This window comes from Balaenoptera ricei, chromosome 7 (genome assembly GCF_028023285.1).
Source record: "Balaenoptera ricei isolate mBalRic1 chromosome 7, mBalRic1.hap2, whole genome shotgun sequence".
NCBI classification, from domain to species: Eukaryota; Metazoa; Chordata; class Mammalia; order Artiodactyla; family Balaenopteridae; genus Balaenoptera; species Balaenoptera ricei.
This window is the reverse complement of record NC_082645.1, coordinates 4124180-4141644: the sequence shown is the minus strand read 5'-3', so window position 1 is coordinate 4141644 and position 17465 is coordinate 4124180. Positions and strand designations below refer to the sequence as shown.

Below are 17465 nucleotides of genomic sequence, written 5' to 3'. Positions count from 1 at the left end.
TATGCTATTTCCTCTGTTTGGGCTATTATTCAGACCTTCAGATACAGATCAAGAATAGCTTCTTTTGGGAAACTTCTGTAATGTTCAAAATGGTCCGTCTTTCTTTGGTACTCCCATGGTGCCCTGTATCCCCCTATCATGGTATTAGCGCATTATACTGTGTATTCTTCATATCTATATCTATGTCTATATATCTGTGTCTGTATCTTTAGGTCTCCTCTCAGGAAATCCTGTCTTATTTTTCCTTAGCTGCTAGTATAGATACTGTTGCATAGTAGGTTTTCAGTGAATATTGAACAAAAGTTTTTTTGCAAGTTGTTGCTGCTTTGTTTTGGAAATATTATCCTTTGTATGCAAGGCAAATACAATATTCAGAAATGAATTCAAAATATCTTTATAATCCCTTTTGATCTTTCCCTTCCAAATGAACTTCTAGAGTTAAAAATCATGTAATAAATGTATTTTATTGGAAATGAGTAATAAGGTTTGTCTCATAGTTTCTGTAACTTTTTCCTCCACAGTATGTTTTTACTCAGTACAACAAACCATTCTTCAGCACCTTTGCAAAAACATCTATGTTTGTTCTGTACCTTTTGGGCTTTATAATTTGGAAGCCATGGAGACAACAGTGTACAAGAGGATTTCGAGGAAAGCATGCTGCTTTTGTAAGTTTTAAATTTTAAGTGTTTGTTGGTGCAGGGGTAAATTTTTTCAAACTATTAGTTTCTTGAAAAACAGTTTAACTTGTTCGTTAAATGAGTGAAGATAGCATGATATAAGAAAAACTTGCTTTTGTCCATACTTTTAAATTTACTCTTCTAATCAGCTTGGCATCAGAATGTTTTGTGAGAAGTCAAAGATACATAATCACTTTCTTTCCCTTATCTCATGGCATCCTCTGAGTTGTTATGACTTACTTAACTAGTCCAAATCAATTAATGTGGAGAAGGTGATGGAAGATAAAGGATAAGAAGAATATCTAGAGTCTATGGTCATTTGCAGATCAAATAAATATCATCTAATTAGCTGTAAAGTTGATTGTAGAAGCAAACTAATTCAAAGTTTATATGTTAAAAAGAAAATAACATATTTCAGGGCATATTTCAGATGTTTGGCTAATCAAATTATATTCCATCATTAATGTCACATAACATGCTTGTTTTTAAGTGTTGAAAGAAATGGCAGTTTATGTAGTGATGTATCTTCCATGTAGTAGAATCTGAATTTTTGATAATGAAGAATATAAAACTCTCTTTTTTTGTTTTTACACATTTATTTATTTATTTATTTTTGGCTGCGTTGGGTCTTCGTTGCTGCGCGTGGGCTTTCTCTAGTTGCGGTGAGCGGGGGCTACTCTTTGTTGCAGTGCACGGGCTTCTCATTGCGGTGGCTTCTCGTTGTGGAGCACAGGCTCTAGGTACGTGGGCTTCAGTAGTTGTGGGATGCAGGCTCAGTAGTTGTGGCTCACGGGCTCTAGAGCACACGCTCAGTAGTTGTGGCGCATGGGCTTAGTTGCTCCACAACATGTGGGATCTTCCTGGACCAGGGCTCGAACCCGTGTCCCCTGCATTGGAAGGCAGATTCTTAACCACTGCGCCACCAGGGAAGTCCCTTCACTTTCTCTTTTGTTGCAATTAAATAGGAATGTCTTTGTACACATCTGTAGTTATTTACTTAGGATAAATTCCTAAAAGTATAATTGCTGGATAAAACAGTAATATCATTATATTGCTAAATTATCATCTACAATAATTGCACCTGTTTCATGTCTGTTAGCAGTGCATGAGACTGAACTGTTAGCAAAACCCTAATGCTTTGCCAATATGATAGGTAGACAGTGGTATCTTGTTTAATCTGTGTGTTTTTGGTTACTTTTTCATATATTTGTTGCACAGTAGAATTCTTTTGTGAGTTGTCCATATCTTGTCCATTTTTCTACATTGACTCTTTCTTACTGATTTATAAGGCTTTTTAAGGGCATGGGCTTCTGGTGTTTGAATCTTGTTCTGTCACTTGCTGATTGTGTGGTCTTTAGCAAGTTATTTCACCTCTTCAAACTTTAAGCAGGGATAAATGATAGGGTAGTTGTGCGTGTGAATAAAAGCATGCTTATACAGCACTAGCACAGTGGTTCTCAAAGTGGTCCAGTGTCTGAATCCATTTAGGGGATTCTTGAGGTTAACACTGTTATCATGTAAGATGTTATATGTCTTCTTCGCTAACCCACCCATCCTCTCCCTAGTGATCTGAAATGTTATTATAATATTGTGAAAAGGGCTTAAGTTCAGAGTTAGACTAAATTGGGCTTTAATCCTAGTTCTGTTACTTAGATGAAATTTCTTATCCTCAGTTTCTTCATCAATAAAATAAAGATAATACTTACCTTACATGGTTGAGTACTTGGCATTAGCTGCTGTTATTATTAATAATGATTATACCCTTATAGGTCTGATCTGGATTTTTGGTTCTGTTCCTTTGAGCTGTGACTCACACTAGTTCTACTTTATTTCATGAGTTTAATTGAATTTTATGTCTCATTATTTGTAGTTTGCAGATGCTGAAGGTTACTTTGCTGCTTGCACAACAGATACAACTATGAATAGTTGTTTGGTAAGTGTTTCTTTTCCCCTCAGGAAGAGAGCGAGTGGAGTTGACCATGGCGGGAAGGACTGAAATAGCGTTGATAGCACCACAGCTATATTAAAATAAAAATATATCTCAATGTTGGCTGCTCTCCATGAGAGTTGTAATTTGTTACTTTCTTAGAGACACCTGAGACCTAAAAGTAAGCAATTCAGCCACCTCTGGGGAGAGAAGGGAAGAGGAAATTAGTTAAGGACTGAAAATAGTAAAGGAAGTCCTTTGTCCTTTGTTTCTTACCAACTTTGTCACTTCATGTTTGTTATTATATTATTACCACTTAGAAACAAATACATTTACTTGACACTGAGACTCTATAAGCAGATTGTTTATTCATTTCGCAAATTTTTAAGAGCACTTAATATATGTTAAACACTTGTTCTAGACTCTCAAAATACAGCTTATGTTCTAGTGTGTGAGGGTGTGTGTTCGGGGAAGGGAGGGAGACAGATAATAAGCAAGCATATGAAGGAATTATCAGTCACTCTGTTTAAGCATTTATAATCTTGTTGGAGAGAGAGTATGTAAAAATCTATTCTTTTTAGACCATTACTAAGGCATCTCTTTAAAATATATTATTCGAAATGTGGCATTCTATCTGAGAAAAATTTTAAAGTTAACTCTAAAATTTAATACCAATTTATGAAGCACTAGCTCGGTGACCTTACAGACAGTACAGTTTTTTGTTCCTCTGACTTTTAGAACTACAGTTGCTTGCAAGGTAGCTTACCGGGTGCTGTGAATGGTTTGTGAAGCTTAGAGAAAATGTCATTTCTTTTCTCTGGGATCCTAAGCATCAACAAAGCTAATTCCCTGGTGGTTCAGTGGTTAGGACTCTGCAGTTTCACTGCCAAGAGCACGGGTTCGATCCCTGGTTGGGGGACTAAGATCCTGCAAGCCTCGCCGTGCGGCCAAAAAAACAAAAAACAAACAAACAAAAAACAGAAAAAAACAAAAACAAGACTAATATCAGTTGTCTCTATCAGTATAGAAGACAAGAGTTGAGATGGCAGCCTACTCTTCTACTATTTTTTTCTATTATCTGTAAGATGGACATGTCAAATTGTTCTAGGCCAAATGCTATAATGAAAAGTTCAATGCAACAATGAGACTCCATCTATTTCCAAATCCTATTGTCTCCTCATTTACTGAATATTTTTCATTGGCAGAGTCTGTATCAGGAGTTAAAGATAAATTAAAGAAATAAAAAATATTTTATGTTAATTTAAGAAACAGCCTTGTTTCTTAAATTAACAGAATTGTGCCTTAAATACAGATCATCTGAAGAACATTTTCACAAACAGTTGGGGGATTTAGAACCACTTAAAAATGTAGACTTTTAGAGCATGGTTAAACAAACCTGGCTTTAATTCTGTGGTCTATCACTAGATTATTTTATATCACTGAGGACAGAGACTTTGTCTCTACTGCTCTTATAGCCCTAGGACCTAGAACAGCACCTGACATAGTAGGAGCTCAATATGTATACGTTAAAAGAATGAATGAAAAGGAATGGGAGATAATCTGTTAGCTGAGAGAGGTCTGTTTTTATGACATTTAAAAATTAAATATCATAATACGCCAGTGCTGTGTGATTACATTTCTAAGCTTTAAATTGATTCTTTCTGTCATTGTACCTGGGTGGATCATTTGAGTTTCCTATATAAGTCTTAAAAATGCATTTTGGGAAAATTATGCTGTATAAACATGGTGGTGAACAGCCCTGTTTTGGGTGGTATCTGTGTCTATATACCATCCACTTAAATTTAGCCAGTATATCAGCTATTATACTTGTTTATATTTGTTTCTGTTTTTGCTGCATTCCAGAGTGAACCTCTATATGTTCCTGTGAAATTTCATGATCTTCCGAGTGAAAAACCTGAGAACACAAACATTGATACTGAAAAATGTAAGCAAAACTTAGAATTTCATAACTTAGAAATAGGTGGAAATTTTAGCTTCATTCAAGCCATCTCAAAACTTAGTGGTTCTGTGGGTTGCCTGGGATCACCAGGCAGTTCTTCTGTTCCGTGTGGTGTTGGCTCAGCCTGTGGTTGTCCAGTTGACTGGACGTTTTTATTAATTCAATGGAAATAACTTCCAAATACCAGAAATCTCTGTGGTGTTATTATGTATATATAGATATATTTATTAATGAACAACATCCTCTTCAACCAGGCCATCAAAGACCTTGATAGCAGATTACAGGAGTTTTGCTGGTTCTTTGAACTTGGTAAAGAATGCCAGCTTCAACGTAACGCACAGTATTCATCCGTGATATTCTCTTTCAAGGAATGGAACTATAGAAGAATGTTCTGCGTGCTTGACCAGGAAAATAATTCTCATAAATTGGATATCTATGAGGAAAAATCCAAATAACCTTTTACTATAAATGCTAAAATAATAATCATACTATAATCCTGAACCAGGCAGTTGTTTGAAACTTTGTTGAATATTGGTCCTTCAAAATTTTTTATAGATGGAAACATTTTTCCCACCAACTCTTTTGAATGAGCAGAGCTGTTCCATGTAATAATTTAACTGGGTTTTTTTTGACTGTTCAAATATGATTATAGATGGATTAAATAATATGCGTTTACAAGTAAATTAAAACTTGTGACATTTTTTGGATGCGAGGGGAAATGTTTAATGATTTTATACTTTACTTTTCCTTTCAAGCTCCCAAAAAGTCTCGTGTAAGGTTTAGTAATATCATGGAGATTCGACAGCTTCCATCAAGCCACGCATTGGAAGCTAAGTTGTCTCGCATGTCATATCCTACCGTGAAAGAACAAGAATCCTTACTCAAAACTGTGGGGAAACTTACTGCAACTCAAGTAGCAAAAATTAGCTTTTTTTTTTGCTTTGTGGTAAGTCTTCTCTTTATTATATGTTTGGAATTTGAATTTTAAGACAGTAGACATACCAACAATATAGTATTAAATTTTAAGACTATTAGGTTGCCTTAGTCATGACTTTAAACTCTGTTATCTGCTATCATAGGGAAATTAGAGTATTAAAATTAATAAATACTAGGCATACGTAAAAGAATTCAATAAATACTATACACTACAACCACTCATGTATATTTAGAATTTGACATTGCCTCATGGTCAGAATAACGATTAAAGTTATTTCACACTATAATATATACAATCACTAGTAAATGTCCAGATAAGAGTTTGCATTGATTGCATTGATTTCTTCAAATAAGTGCTTTTGAGGTTTCATTTTAAATTCATATAAATGTGGTCAAATATTTTATAAGTACTCATAGTAAACATTTTTTCATTGTTTCTTATAATATTGTTTATGCCTTCTTAATTATTTTAATATAGAAACAAAAATATGCTTAATGTTTCACATAAAACATTCATATAGCAAATAAAACATTATTTTGGGCTAATTTGGGATTAGATAACTTGCCTGAGTTAGTAAACTCTGATTTACAATTTAAAAAATGAATTTCAGTGCTCTTTTCTATATGTATCATTGGAAGTAGACTATTCCAAGGTGGTTTAGTATGGGCCTTTAAGGTTTAAATTTATACTGATCATTTTAAACCACTAGGTAATACAAGGTTAATGTCAATATTATTAGCCTGATTATGAGATTTTTTTACTTTACAGTTTTGCCTCTCATATTTACTGCATAGCCAATTTTTCACCATCCTCTAACTGAATAACCTCTGTTTTAGTGATACCTTGATTAATATATTCAGGAGTACAAATCAAAGAATCTTTGGGAGTTGTAATATGATAATTACATATGTAATAAAGTTAATTTAAAGGCTCATATATTTGGATTATGCTATTGTGATTTCAGTTTGCTTGTTTTAAATGAGTATAAGGCAAGACTAAGATTTATTAATTAAATCTCCTAATTTTTAAAGGAGACTTGAGGTGAAACACGATAAAAGGATCTATAAAGTAAAAGTTTAAAAAGGAGGGGTGGATAAGAGCCAGACTAAACAGATAATGTCTGTGTAGGGTGCAAACTGGCTGTGTAATGGGTTGATTATATCAGGAACTTCCATTTAAAGAAAGAAAGAAAGCACACAACTCATCTCTAGACAAATGGGCAGAAGGGAAAAAAGGAAAACTTCCTGAGTTACAGAGTTTGTCATCTATTGATAAAATAAACTTTTCCTAACTCAAAACTGAGAGAATATATTTCATAGGTTCTTATGTAGAAAGGCACTATTCTGTATACCAGATTTACAGGTAGATATGTACAGATAACAGCCTTTTAGAAAAATTGTAAAATATACATACTATAAAACTTACTGTTTTGACTATTTTTAAGTGTACAGTTCACTGGCATTAAATACATTCACACTGTTTTGCAACCATCACCACTGTCTATCAGCAGAACTTTTTTCATCTTGCAAAACTAAAACTATACCCATTAAATGACAACTTCTCTTTCCCACTTCCCTCAGCCCTTGACAGCCACTGTTCTACTTTCTGTCTCTATGAATTTGACTGCTCTGCACACCTCATATGAATGGAATTATACAGTATTTTTCCTCTGGTGACTGGCTTATTTCACTTAGCATAGTGTCTTCAAGCTTCATCTTTGTAGGATGTGTCAGAATATTTTTCCTTTTTAAGGCTATGTAATATTCCACTGTATGTGTATACCATATTTTGTTTATCCATTCATCCATTGATGTACACTTACGTTGCTTCCACCATTAATAGTCTTTTTTGAAAAATCAACCTTAAGTAAGTTATAAGAGCAAGGAGCTGTGTTAATCTTAAGTAAAGGCATTTCTGTAGAAAGTCAGAGTAATATAGTCCAGGTATATATCTTTTTAGAAACCTGACTTAATAGAGTAATAAGCTTGGATGAGCTCTAGAGCAATGCTGTTCAATAGAAATATAATGTGCAAATGCAGGTCACATAGGTATGTTTTTTTGTTTTTTTGTTTTTTTTTGGCTGTGTTGGGTCTTCGTTTCTGTGCGAGGGCTTTCTCTAGTTGTGGCAAGCGGGGGCCACTCTTCATCACAGTGCACGGGCCTCTCACTATCGTGGTCTCTCTTGTTGCGGAGCACAGGCTCCAGATGCGCAGGCTCAGTAGTTGTGGCTCACTGGCCTAGTTGCTCCACGGCATGTGGGATCTTCCCAGACCAGGGCTCGAACCCGTGTCCCCTGCATTGGCAGGCAGATTCTCAACCACTGAGCCACCAGGGAAGCCCCCCACATAGGTATTTTTAAATTTTCTAGTAGCCACATTAAAAAAAAAGAGAGAAACAAGTTACTTTTAATACTATATATATATATTTTTGATTAATTTATTTGGTTGTGTTGGGTCTTCGTTGCTACGTGCGGGCTTCCTCTAGTTGCGGCGAGCGGGGGCTACTCTTCGTTGCAGTGCGGAGCTTTTCATTGCGGTGGCTTCTCCTGTTGTGGAGCACGGGCTCTAGGCACGTGGGCTTCAGTGGTTGTGGCATGCAGGCTCAGTAGTTGTGTCTCGCGGGCTCTAGAGCGCAGACTCAGTAGTTGTGGCACACGGGTTAGTTGCTCTGCAGCATGTGGGATCTTCCCAGACCAGGGCTCGAACCCACCTCCCCTGCATTAGCAGGCAGATTCTTAACTACTCCGCCACGAGGGACGTCCCTTAATACTATATTTTTATTTAACCCACTCTATGTAAAACACTTCAAAATATTATCAGTATAAAAATTATTGATGAGATAGTTTACATTCTTTTTTTGTACTAAAATCTTCTAAACATTTCAATTTTTAAACATTTCAATTTCTATTTCATTTCCATTTCTTTTTCTGTTTCATTTCAATTTCAGTTTTCATTTCACTTTCTAAACATTTCAATTCAAAGTAGCCACATTTCATTTGCTTAGTAGTCACATGTGGCTAGTGGCTAATGTATTGTACATTGTAGGTCAAAAGGAGTTAATGATTACTGTATTTGCCAGTCCTTCTTTAATTGTTTTGTCTCATTAGGACTTACGGTGTTTTAATTTTTTCTGTAAGATGTAATTTAGGTCATACAGGCTTTTATGCTAATTTTAAAATGAATTATCACTCATGAAATAATGAAATACTATATAAATTATTTGTGACAGCTTAATTCTTAGTAAGTGGTTGTCCTCAACTCTGGAATAATGAAAGGAAACATTGTAAAGATAATTTTTACTGGAGGGCAATTGAGATGGTCTTCTTTTGTGATGAGGCTGCCTTGGGTTTGAAAGCCAGAGAATGGAGTTTGGGGAGAGCTGGAGAATGGGAACATCTTTCTGGAAAGAGTTCATAGCTAATGATGAATAGTTATACTCTTGAATTCCTGCAATCTAAGTGGTCTGTTTTTATTTCTTTATCTCACATTAGCGGAGACCAGTAAGATTGTTTGGAAAATGAGCACAGTATTTAAGTATTAAAGTGGTAAGGAAAGTGGGTCAAGAAAGCTAATTATCACCCCACAAGCATGGCCTATTCTTGTAGAAAATCTCCAAAAGATAATGAAGGGCAGAATCTTCTGCTTCTTTTTTAGCACTTCAACTGCAAGCAGATTGTGGCTCCTACTGTCATATATATTTGATATTGCCCGTCTTACCAGTTGCTAACCTCATTTTCTTATTTAGATAGTCAAGTGAAATTAGGAAGTCAGAGGACTACAGATGGAATCAGAGTCTGGCTTTAGCTTTGAGTACAGTGTATACTGAATGAAGACTTCTAGACTCTCAACCATCTGCTGCCTTCTAGCAGTAAGATCTAGCTCTAAGATCATGTGTCTATACTGCTTCTTTGAAATATAAATGCTAATAACTGTACTTCTCACTTAACTACAAGTTCTGAGAGATATCAAGAGATGTCCCTCCCTTAATAGAGACAAGTCATTCTCCAGTAGAATATGATTATCCAGTCAGTCTGTTTAAGTAACAGAAAACAGTTAGACAAGTAGTTAATTTACTTTGACCCAGCAATCTGCTTCTTAGTATATACTACATTAGGGGCACTCATGTACATATGCCCCAGGAGGCATATGCTAGAATATTCTTGGTAGCATTGTTTGAAATAGTCAGAAAGTGTTCATCAACAGAAAAATGGATGAGTTGTGGTAAACTGTATTAGATTATCTGATAGCAGTAAAAATAAATGAACTTTGGATGCGTGCGCACACACACACGCACACACACACACCAGGCTTCATCAAAAGAGGTCCTATTTCTCATTCTCTAAATCAAAGTAGGCACAGGGTTGGGAATATAAGAATAACCTAGCCTAGACAAGCAAAAGGGAAAAAAAAAATCCTCATAGCTGGAAAACTTCCTTCATTATATTCAAAGTTATGAGAACTCTTTATATTATGTCTCAAAACTGAGAATCAGAGAAACAATCACAGTTAGCCAGTAAATTCACAATTTCTTGGACATTTTAAAATTTCCAAAGTGAATGTAAACTTTTGTCTATCGATCTGGCTAGTTCCATCCATCCCCTTAGGCATCAGCTTGTTCAATCGATTTCTCATCATGTTATATTCATCTGTACGTATTTTAATGTTTGAGAATTCCCCCCAACTTAAATTTGATTTAGATAAACTTAATAGAGTACTATCAGTGCTTGGATAAAGCAAATTTCAATGTTGATTTGATATTAAATTTACCCTAATTTTTAAAAAAGCCTGAACAGTGCTAATTTTTAACCAACTGTTGTTAATTTCTTAAGGGAAATTGGATAGCAAAGATATTAGGTCTGATATAAATGTTTGTCTTCTTTTTGGGCCTGTGACTTTTCAATACAAAGCAGATTTTAAAACTTATGATAGCAGTATTTAGAGGGAGAAAAAAAGGAGGGGACTATAAATTATAATGACAAATATAAAAAGTCATTTATTAGGTTTCACTTTATTTTCTATTTCTTTAGTGGTTTTTGGCAAATTTGTCATATCAAGAAGCACTTTCAGACACAAAAGTTGCTATAGTTAATATTTTGTCCTCAACTTCTGGTAAGAAATTTGTCTTCAAAATCTGTATTATAACTCGAGACCTATTTCTGATATATATGTGTACATATACATATATTTTTATCTTGTTTTAAATTATTTCATTCTTTCTAATGTGTATTGGTATAACTACTATTTAATCTTTAAATTTTGTGTCATAGCCTTGTGCTATTTATATTCCTTCCAATACTTTACAGTATTTTTTATACAACAATATATTAAAGTTTAATAGGCTGACTGTATTGTAACTGTCTTTCCTTTCACATATTCTTTCTAAAGATCTTTTTTTCAACCCTTTGGCTAAATGTAATTGCTTATTTCATAACTATAATTTGCCCTGTGAAAGGTGTTTTATTTTTAAAATTGAATCACCTTCCAAATCTGGAAGATAAAAAAAGTATTTTTGAAGCTGTAAAAATAACTTTAGTACACATGCTTGATTATGATGAGGTCAGAATGTTACTCTGAATGCTCAGTTTAACTCTCTTATTAGTTTTAAAATAAATAGGACTGTACTTGATCTGTATTGTTGAAATAAACATGGTTTCATTTGGAGGCTGTTTTTATGTGTGATCTCTGAACGTTTCAGCCTAGGTAACTGCAGTCTTATTCTTAGTCATTTAAAAATGACAAAAATTAGTTTAAAAGTTAGGTGTGTAATTAACTTATTTAAACAGTCAAGTTGGTAATAAATAATTTTGACAGTATTTAAGCTAATGTATCTTTTTTTTATCCTTTTCTCTCCATAGGACTTTTTACCTTAATCCTTGCTGCAATGTTTCCAAGTAACAGTGGAGATAGATTTACTCTTTCTAAACTATTAGCTGTAATTTTAAGGTGAGAATATAGTGTAATAGCTAGTTTATTCTGCTTAAAAATGCAATGTTTAAAGCATTTCTGGTAATGATAGACGATAGTTTATATTATAATGTACTGTATAGGCAAAGATAGATGAAGGTAAAAGGTTTTAAATGGACATTATGCTACTCAGCTCTGCATCACATCCTTGGCTAGTTTTCGAAACCTTCCTGGGGAGGGTAACTGGAGGGAGGACCCCAAAGCAGCTTTGGTTCCCATTCACGTGACTGTGGACCACTAAGTGTTGTACTGACGTTCACGTTTAACTGCCTGGTAATCCTCGTAAGCTCCCAAGTTTGTTTCCTTTTCCTAAAACATGTTCCCCTTTTTGTTTAGTTTTTAGTTTTCACTTCTCCCACTTCTAGAAATCTAACCTGCAGTCTTCTCTGATTGTCTCAGCCTCAATCTTTCAATTATTTCTGTATAAATTATCTGGCAATTTTGTATTACTGTTTGTAATACAATACATAAGTATCATTAATGACTAATTTAAATCTTTTACTTTATTTAACTTTGTATCCCTACGAGATTACAAACCCTTGAAGGTCAAAACCTTGTTTTCTACTTCTTTGTGTCATCAAAGGCCTAGCATAAAGCTTCGCTCACAGTCAGTGCTCAAAAAAGACGTGTTGGTTTGATGAAGCTGTTGTTTTTGTGAGAGAAAATCAGAAATCTGAGAAGGTAGCAGAATAATTTACCAGAAAGATTAGTGTTTCTGAACTTTCAGAGGTGGGTTTGAATCAGAGCTCTGCTTTTTGCCCCTGGGCACTTGCCCTAAACTCTCTGAGAGGATTTCCTAGATGACAAAATGATGATAGTATCATCTACTACTTTGCAGTCTTGTTTTAAAGTTTGGAGGGATGTATATAGAAAGTGATTATCGTAGAGCCTGGCACTTGGCAATCACATAAGTGGTGTTTCTTTCTTTTAGATATAAGGGTAACTTGACATGGTAGTTTCCATGGGCAATCGGGTTGAACCAACTAATTTACCATTTAGACTTTATGGACACTAGGAATTTATTCTTTTTGCATGATTGGCCCATGTTTTAGCCAAACATATTTTTGCATTAGGGAAATACAGTATATTTGTCTGAGGGAAGTGATGAGGTTTATCCAACTTTGTTCAAAATTCATGCCTTTTCTTTTCATTGTCTTAATAAAAGTAGAAAGATACATAGAAATAGAAAGACAGTATAAGGCTCCATGAGGACAGGAACCACATCTCTCTTGTTCGTTGCTTAACCCGAAGTTTAGCTCATTAAGCAACAGTTGAATGAAGGAATAACCTCTTGATTTCTCTACATCCTTAATTTGGTCTTATTTTTACATTAAAATAATGGGATTAATTTAATTATTTAAATATTTAAGGATAGTTTTACCATTAATTTCGGTTTTACCAGTGAGAGTTAGTGCCATTGCTAGGTTTATATGGGTTTTGATATTTGTACATTGCCAAAAAAGATAGGAAGAGGGATGATAAGTTGGTTAATTTTTTCCTAACTGAAAGGCAGAAGATAGCATAGCAGGTAAGAACACTGGACTCTGGAAGTAGACTGCCTGCGTTTCAGTCCCAGCTGTGTGATTTTGGTCAAGTTACTTCATTTCTTTGTGCATTAATTTTCTCATGTGTAAAATGGGAATGATAATAATAATAATACCTTCCTTATAAGGTAATATTGGGCATTTTATGTGGATTAAGTGAGTTAATGTAAGTATAACACTTATACTATACTGATAATATTGTTAGATATTATTAATTAAATCATTAATTCTTTGATAGTTTTACCCAAAGTTGAGATTAGTCTTTATTACTTGTAAATAATTTTGATCTTTGAGGTTAGTCTTTTTAAGGAATTTATTATTTTATTTATCAGTAATGACTCTTATTCTCATAGCATCGGAGGTGTTGTGCTGGTAAACCTGTCAGAGTCTGAAAAATCTGCTGGAAGAGACCCAATAGGTAAGTATATGACTCTGCATTCTTTCTGTTAGAGTATACAAGAAAAGTTCTGTGCATGTCATCATGCATGTGCATGTCCACACACTTACGTGCATACACACACACACAGGGTGGGCCCTAACAAGGCCTTTTTTTTTTTTTAACTTTTCCTTTGGAAATAATGTAAAAAAATTAAAAACTAGTTCGCAGAACTCTCATATAGCCCTCCTCCAGATTCTCTTAACTAGTTGCAATGTACATAACTACAGTACAGGTTTAAAAATCAGGAATTAACAGTGGTTACAATAATTTTTATTTAGTCTGTAGATCCTTTTCAAATTTCACCATTTTTTCCACTAATGTTCTTTTCCTGGTCCAACATCATGTGTTGTATTTAGTTGTCATGTTTCCTTAGTTTTCTTTAATCTGGAACTATCCCTCAGTCTTTTTTTGTCTTTCATAACTTTAATATTTTTGGAGGATACTGTCCACTTGTTTTGTAGAATGTCCTTCAATCTGAGTTTGTCTGATATTTCCTTATGGTTAAATTTATGTTGTGCATTTTTGGCAAGAATACCATGGAAGTGATATTGTGTCCTGATAAGTACATCATATCAGAAGGCACATGATGTTGATTTGTCCCATTACTGGTGACATTAATATTAAAGTTGTGTGTCAGGTTGCTCCAGTGTAGTTACTGATTTTTCCCTTTGTAAGTAATAATCATCTTGTAAGAGATACTGAGACTATACATATATCCTATCCATCATGCTTGTACCTGCTAATTTTGTCATTCACTTTTGATTCTTGCCTGAAACAGTTACTACTACAGTAAACACTTTGTTTTTGATCCATTGTTTAGATTTAACAAAAGAAGGGTAGTCAGAATCTAGCTTAATTGGTTTCCTTCTGGATACTTTCTTTATTTTTTATTTATTTATTTATTTATTTAAATATTTATTTATTTATTTACTTGGCTGCTCCGGGTATTAGTTGCAGCATGCAGGATCTTAGTTGCAGCATGCGGAATCTTTAGCTGTGGCATATGGGATCTTTAGTTGCGGCATGCGGGATCTAGCTCCCTGACCAGGTATTGAACCTGGGCCCCCTGCATTGGGAGCACAGAGTCTTAACTGCTGGACCACCAGGGAAGTCCCTCCTTCCGGATACTTTCTTTAGACATTTAAAGTTTATTAAATACAACAATGCTTTCTAAACTATTCCTGGTTACTGCCCAGGGAGCTGTGTCTTGAACTGCCTTACCTCTTTCTCACCCAGAGCCGATCTGTATGTGTAAAACAATATATATATTTGTTGCGTGTGTGTGAGAGATTTTGTTGACAGGCTTTCCCTTTGCTTTTTAAAAAAAGTTTAGTAGTAATAGTAATAATAAATAGATTTAATGAAACACTGGACTTTTGGATAATTGATTAAAGTATTGAATATGGTCACCTGGCAACACCTTATACAGCTGTTTTTAAAGGCTTACTTAAATGTTCTTGCGAGTGAGTTAATATATTAAAGAGAATCCATATTTATTATGCAGGTACTGTGAGCCCTACATTATGTTAGATATTTTAGAACATTAAAAACTATAAATTATGTGTTTGCAGTTGTCAAGGAGTTTTTTATTTTAATCAATAATATATGATTGACAAAATGAAGCCCCTAGAGAATAAAATAATACTATATTTAACTGTAGTAAGTATTACATTATCTAAAATAGAAGACAAGAAGGATGGAAATTCAGTGGAGTAGAAAGAGGATGCTTGGTGGCAGTGGTGGGACTTTAATAGGGTCTTGAAGATGGTGGTAGAATGTATATTAAAAATGATACATGGCAGTGGGGAGAACAATATAAACAACTGCTTAGAGAGGGAAGGAAGCATTGTTAAGTTGGCTGTGTCAGGTGTCATAATTGCTTATGTAGGGGACAGTATGAAGTATGCATTTCAAAATTAAATACCAAAATGTTGGCAATATAACATGTATAACATTGGTTAGATCATTGAGGTGAATGTTTTTGCATTTATTTGTTTATACTTTAAACTCCTTCCTATATTCCTGGAGGCCATGGATAAGGTGGGTTATACTTTATCTTTTCATATTTGAATAGTTGTTTCTTGAAATAGGAGCTGACTGTGTCAGATTTTAAATAAGTGTGTGATAAATGAGTTAATGAACAGATGCTTTAAATTATTATCTTGATTTTTACAGGTTCCATTTGGTCTCTTGTTGGAGCCATGCTCTATGCTGTCTACATTGTTATGATCAAGAGAAAAGTAGACAGAGAAGATAAGTTGGATATTCCAATGTTCTTTGGTAAGACTATGTTTAACTTGTGAGGCTATGTACTCTGAATGATTAACTTAGGGTTTCGTTTTTGTTTTTTGGAGGGAATAGGGAAGTCTTCCTCCCCACTCCCCCATGTGATTCTTTAAAACCATTAGATTTTAAAGATTATGAAGTCCAATTTCAATGTTTTTCTCTTACCTTGTTCTGCATAGTTGTGCACCTGTGAGGAAACGCTCATTCCCTCAGTGTGAGGTAAAGAAATTCCTTCTAACACCTTTTTCGAATTAATGTCTTCAGCCTGTGACTCAGATATTTTCCTCACTGATATGACAGGTTATGCTGTTATAAGCATGTGAGTGTATACCTGTTGTATTATACATTTTGCCTTTTTTGAATTGTTAGAAGTGTAAGATTGGGGAAACTGCCCGAAAATGATACGTATAATACTGTTTCAGTCTATGTACTTGTTTTTACTAAAAATTGTAGGTCTTTTGAAGGTTTTCCATTTGCACTTTAAGACTCATATTCTTTTTTTTTTTTTTTTTTTTTTAATATTTTCTGTACCTCTTAGGGTTGTGATTTTTTTTTTTTTTTTTAATATTTATTTATGGCTGTGTTAGGTCTTTGTTTCTGTGCGAGGGCTTTCTCCAGCTGTGGCAAGCGGGGACCACTCTTCATCGCAGTACGCAGGCCTCTCACTATCGCGGCCTCTCTTGTTGTGGAGCACAGGCTCCAGACGCGCAGGCTCAGTAATTGTGGCTCACGGGCCCAGCTGCTCCGCGGCACGTGGGATCCTCCCAGACCAGGGCTCGAACCCGTGTCCCCTGCATTGGCAGGCAGACTCTCAACCACTGCGCCACCAGGGAAGCCCTCATATTCTTTTATGACATAGATTTTCAAATTATCCAGTTATAGTTTCTGGCATCAATTCTTAATTTTGGTAAATGCCTAATATGATTTTTATAAATTCTCCTTTGCCTGAAATCAGCTCAGTAAAGAACTTGTGATATCTAGGATTGCAAAAGAAGAGCACATTGACAAGATATCTTCCAAAAGATATCTGAATATCAATAGATAAAGAAGCATGGTGATGAGAAATCAAAGTGCAGCTTACAGGGAACCAGGAGACATGGACCCTAGCTGTTATAACTTCATTTATCTCATAGTCATCTGAAAATGAGAAGATTGGACTAGGTTAGTAGCTGATTTATGGAGGATCCTGGGAAGGTTGGAAGGAGGTGGAGTTGCACGTGTGAGTCTGGTTCTCAGACTCCTTTGCTGCTTCTGCTGGAGCAATTCTGCTTTGTTGGTTTTTTAGCATTATAATTTAATTTGTAGAAATGATTTTTCTGCTAAAAATAGTTTGTATATTTTCACCTAAAGATTAACAAAAATAAAACCTTTGAAAAGCCACTAGACTGGGTGATCACTCAAGTTCCTTTCAAGTAGAGAATTCAATAAGTATACTTTAAATATGAAGATAATTTTAATGATGTCTTATTTTAAAGTCATAGAAAATTCCATCTGGAATGGATTAAAATGTTAATGTTTTACGGTGTTCTTTTTTAAGATTGGCAGCTTTCAAGAAAAATTGCTTATTTACTCTTATAGGAGAGTAGTACACAGCCATATAACTTGGTTGATCTTCTTCATATGTGCCATGATATGGAAAGCAATATGAATTTGACATGGGCTTTAGAATAGATAGGATTGGAGAAGTAGTAGTTAGGGTTGGGATGTAGAGGGTTCTTTCGGCATTTGGATG

At 34.7% G+C, this 17465-nt stretch overlaps 1 protein-coding gene across 2 annotated transcripts in view; it reads left to right on the top strand.

The window, feature by feature from the left end:
* The window catches only part of SLC35F5 (solute carrier family 35 member F5), a 42713-nt gene that overhangs the window by 10774 nt on the left and 14474 nt on the right, over window positions 1–17465 (top strand). The window contains exons 4-11 of one of the 2 annotated variants that reach the window (XM_059927633.1): window positions 522–665; window positions 2548–2610; window positions 4468–4549; window positions 5320–5510; window positions 10528–10609; window positions 11356–11443; window positions 13362–13426; window positions 15623–15727. In XM_059927633.1, coding sequence (XP_059783616.1) covers window positions 522–665; window positions 2548–2610; window positions 4468–4549; window positions 5320–5510; window positions 10528–10609; window positions 11356–11443; window positions 13362–13426; window positions 15623–15727 — 820 coding nt within the window. Of the gene's footprint in view, window positions 1–521; window positions 666–2547; window positions 2611–4467; window positions 4550–5319; window positions 5511–10527; window positions 10610–11355; window positions 11444–13361; window positions 13427–15622; window positions 15728–17465 lie in introns of those variants that run through there. The other variant, XR_009504171.1, reaches the window with a different exon arrangement.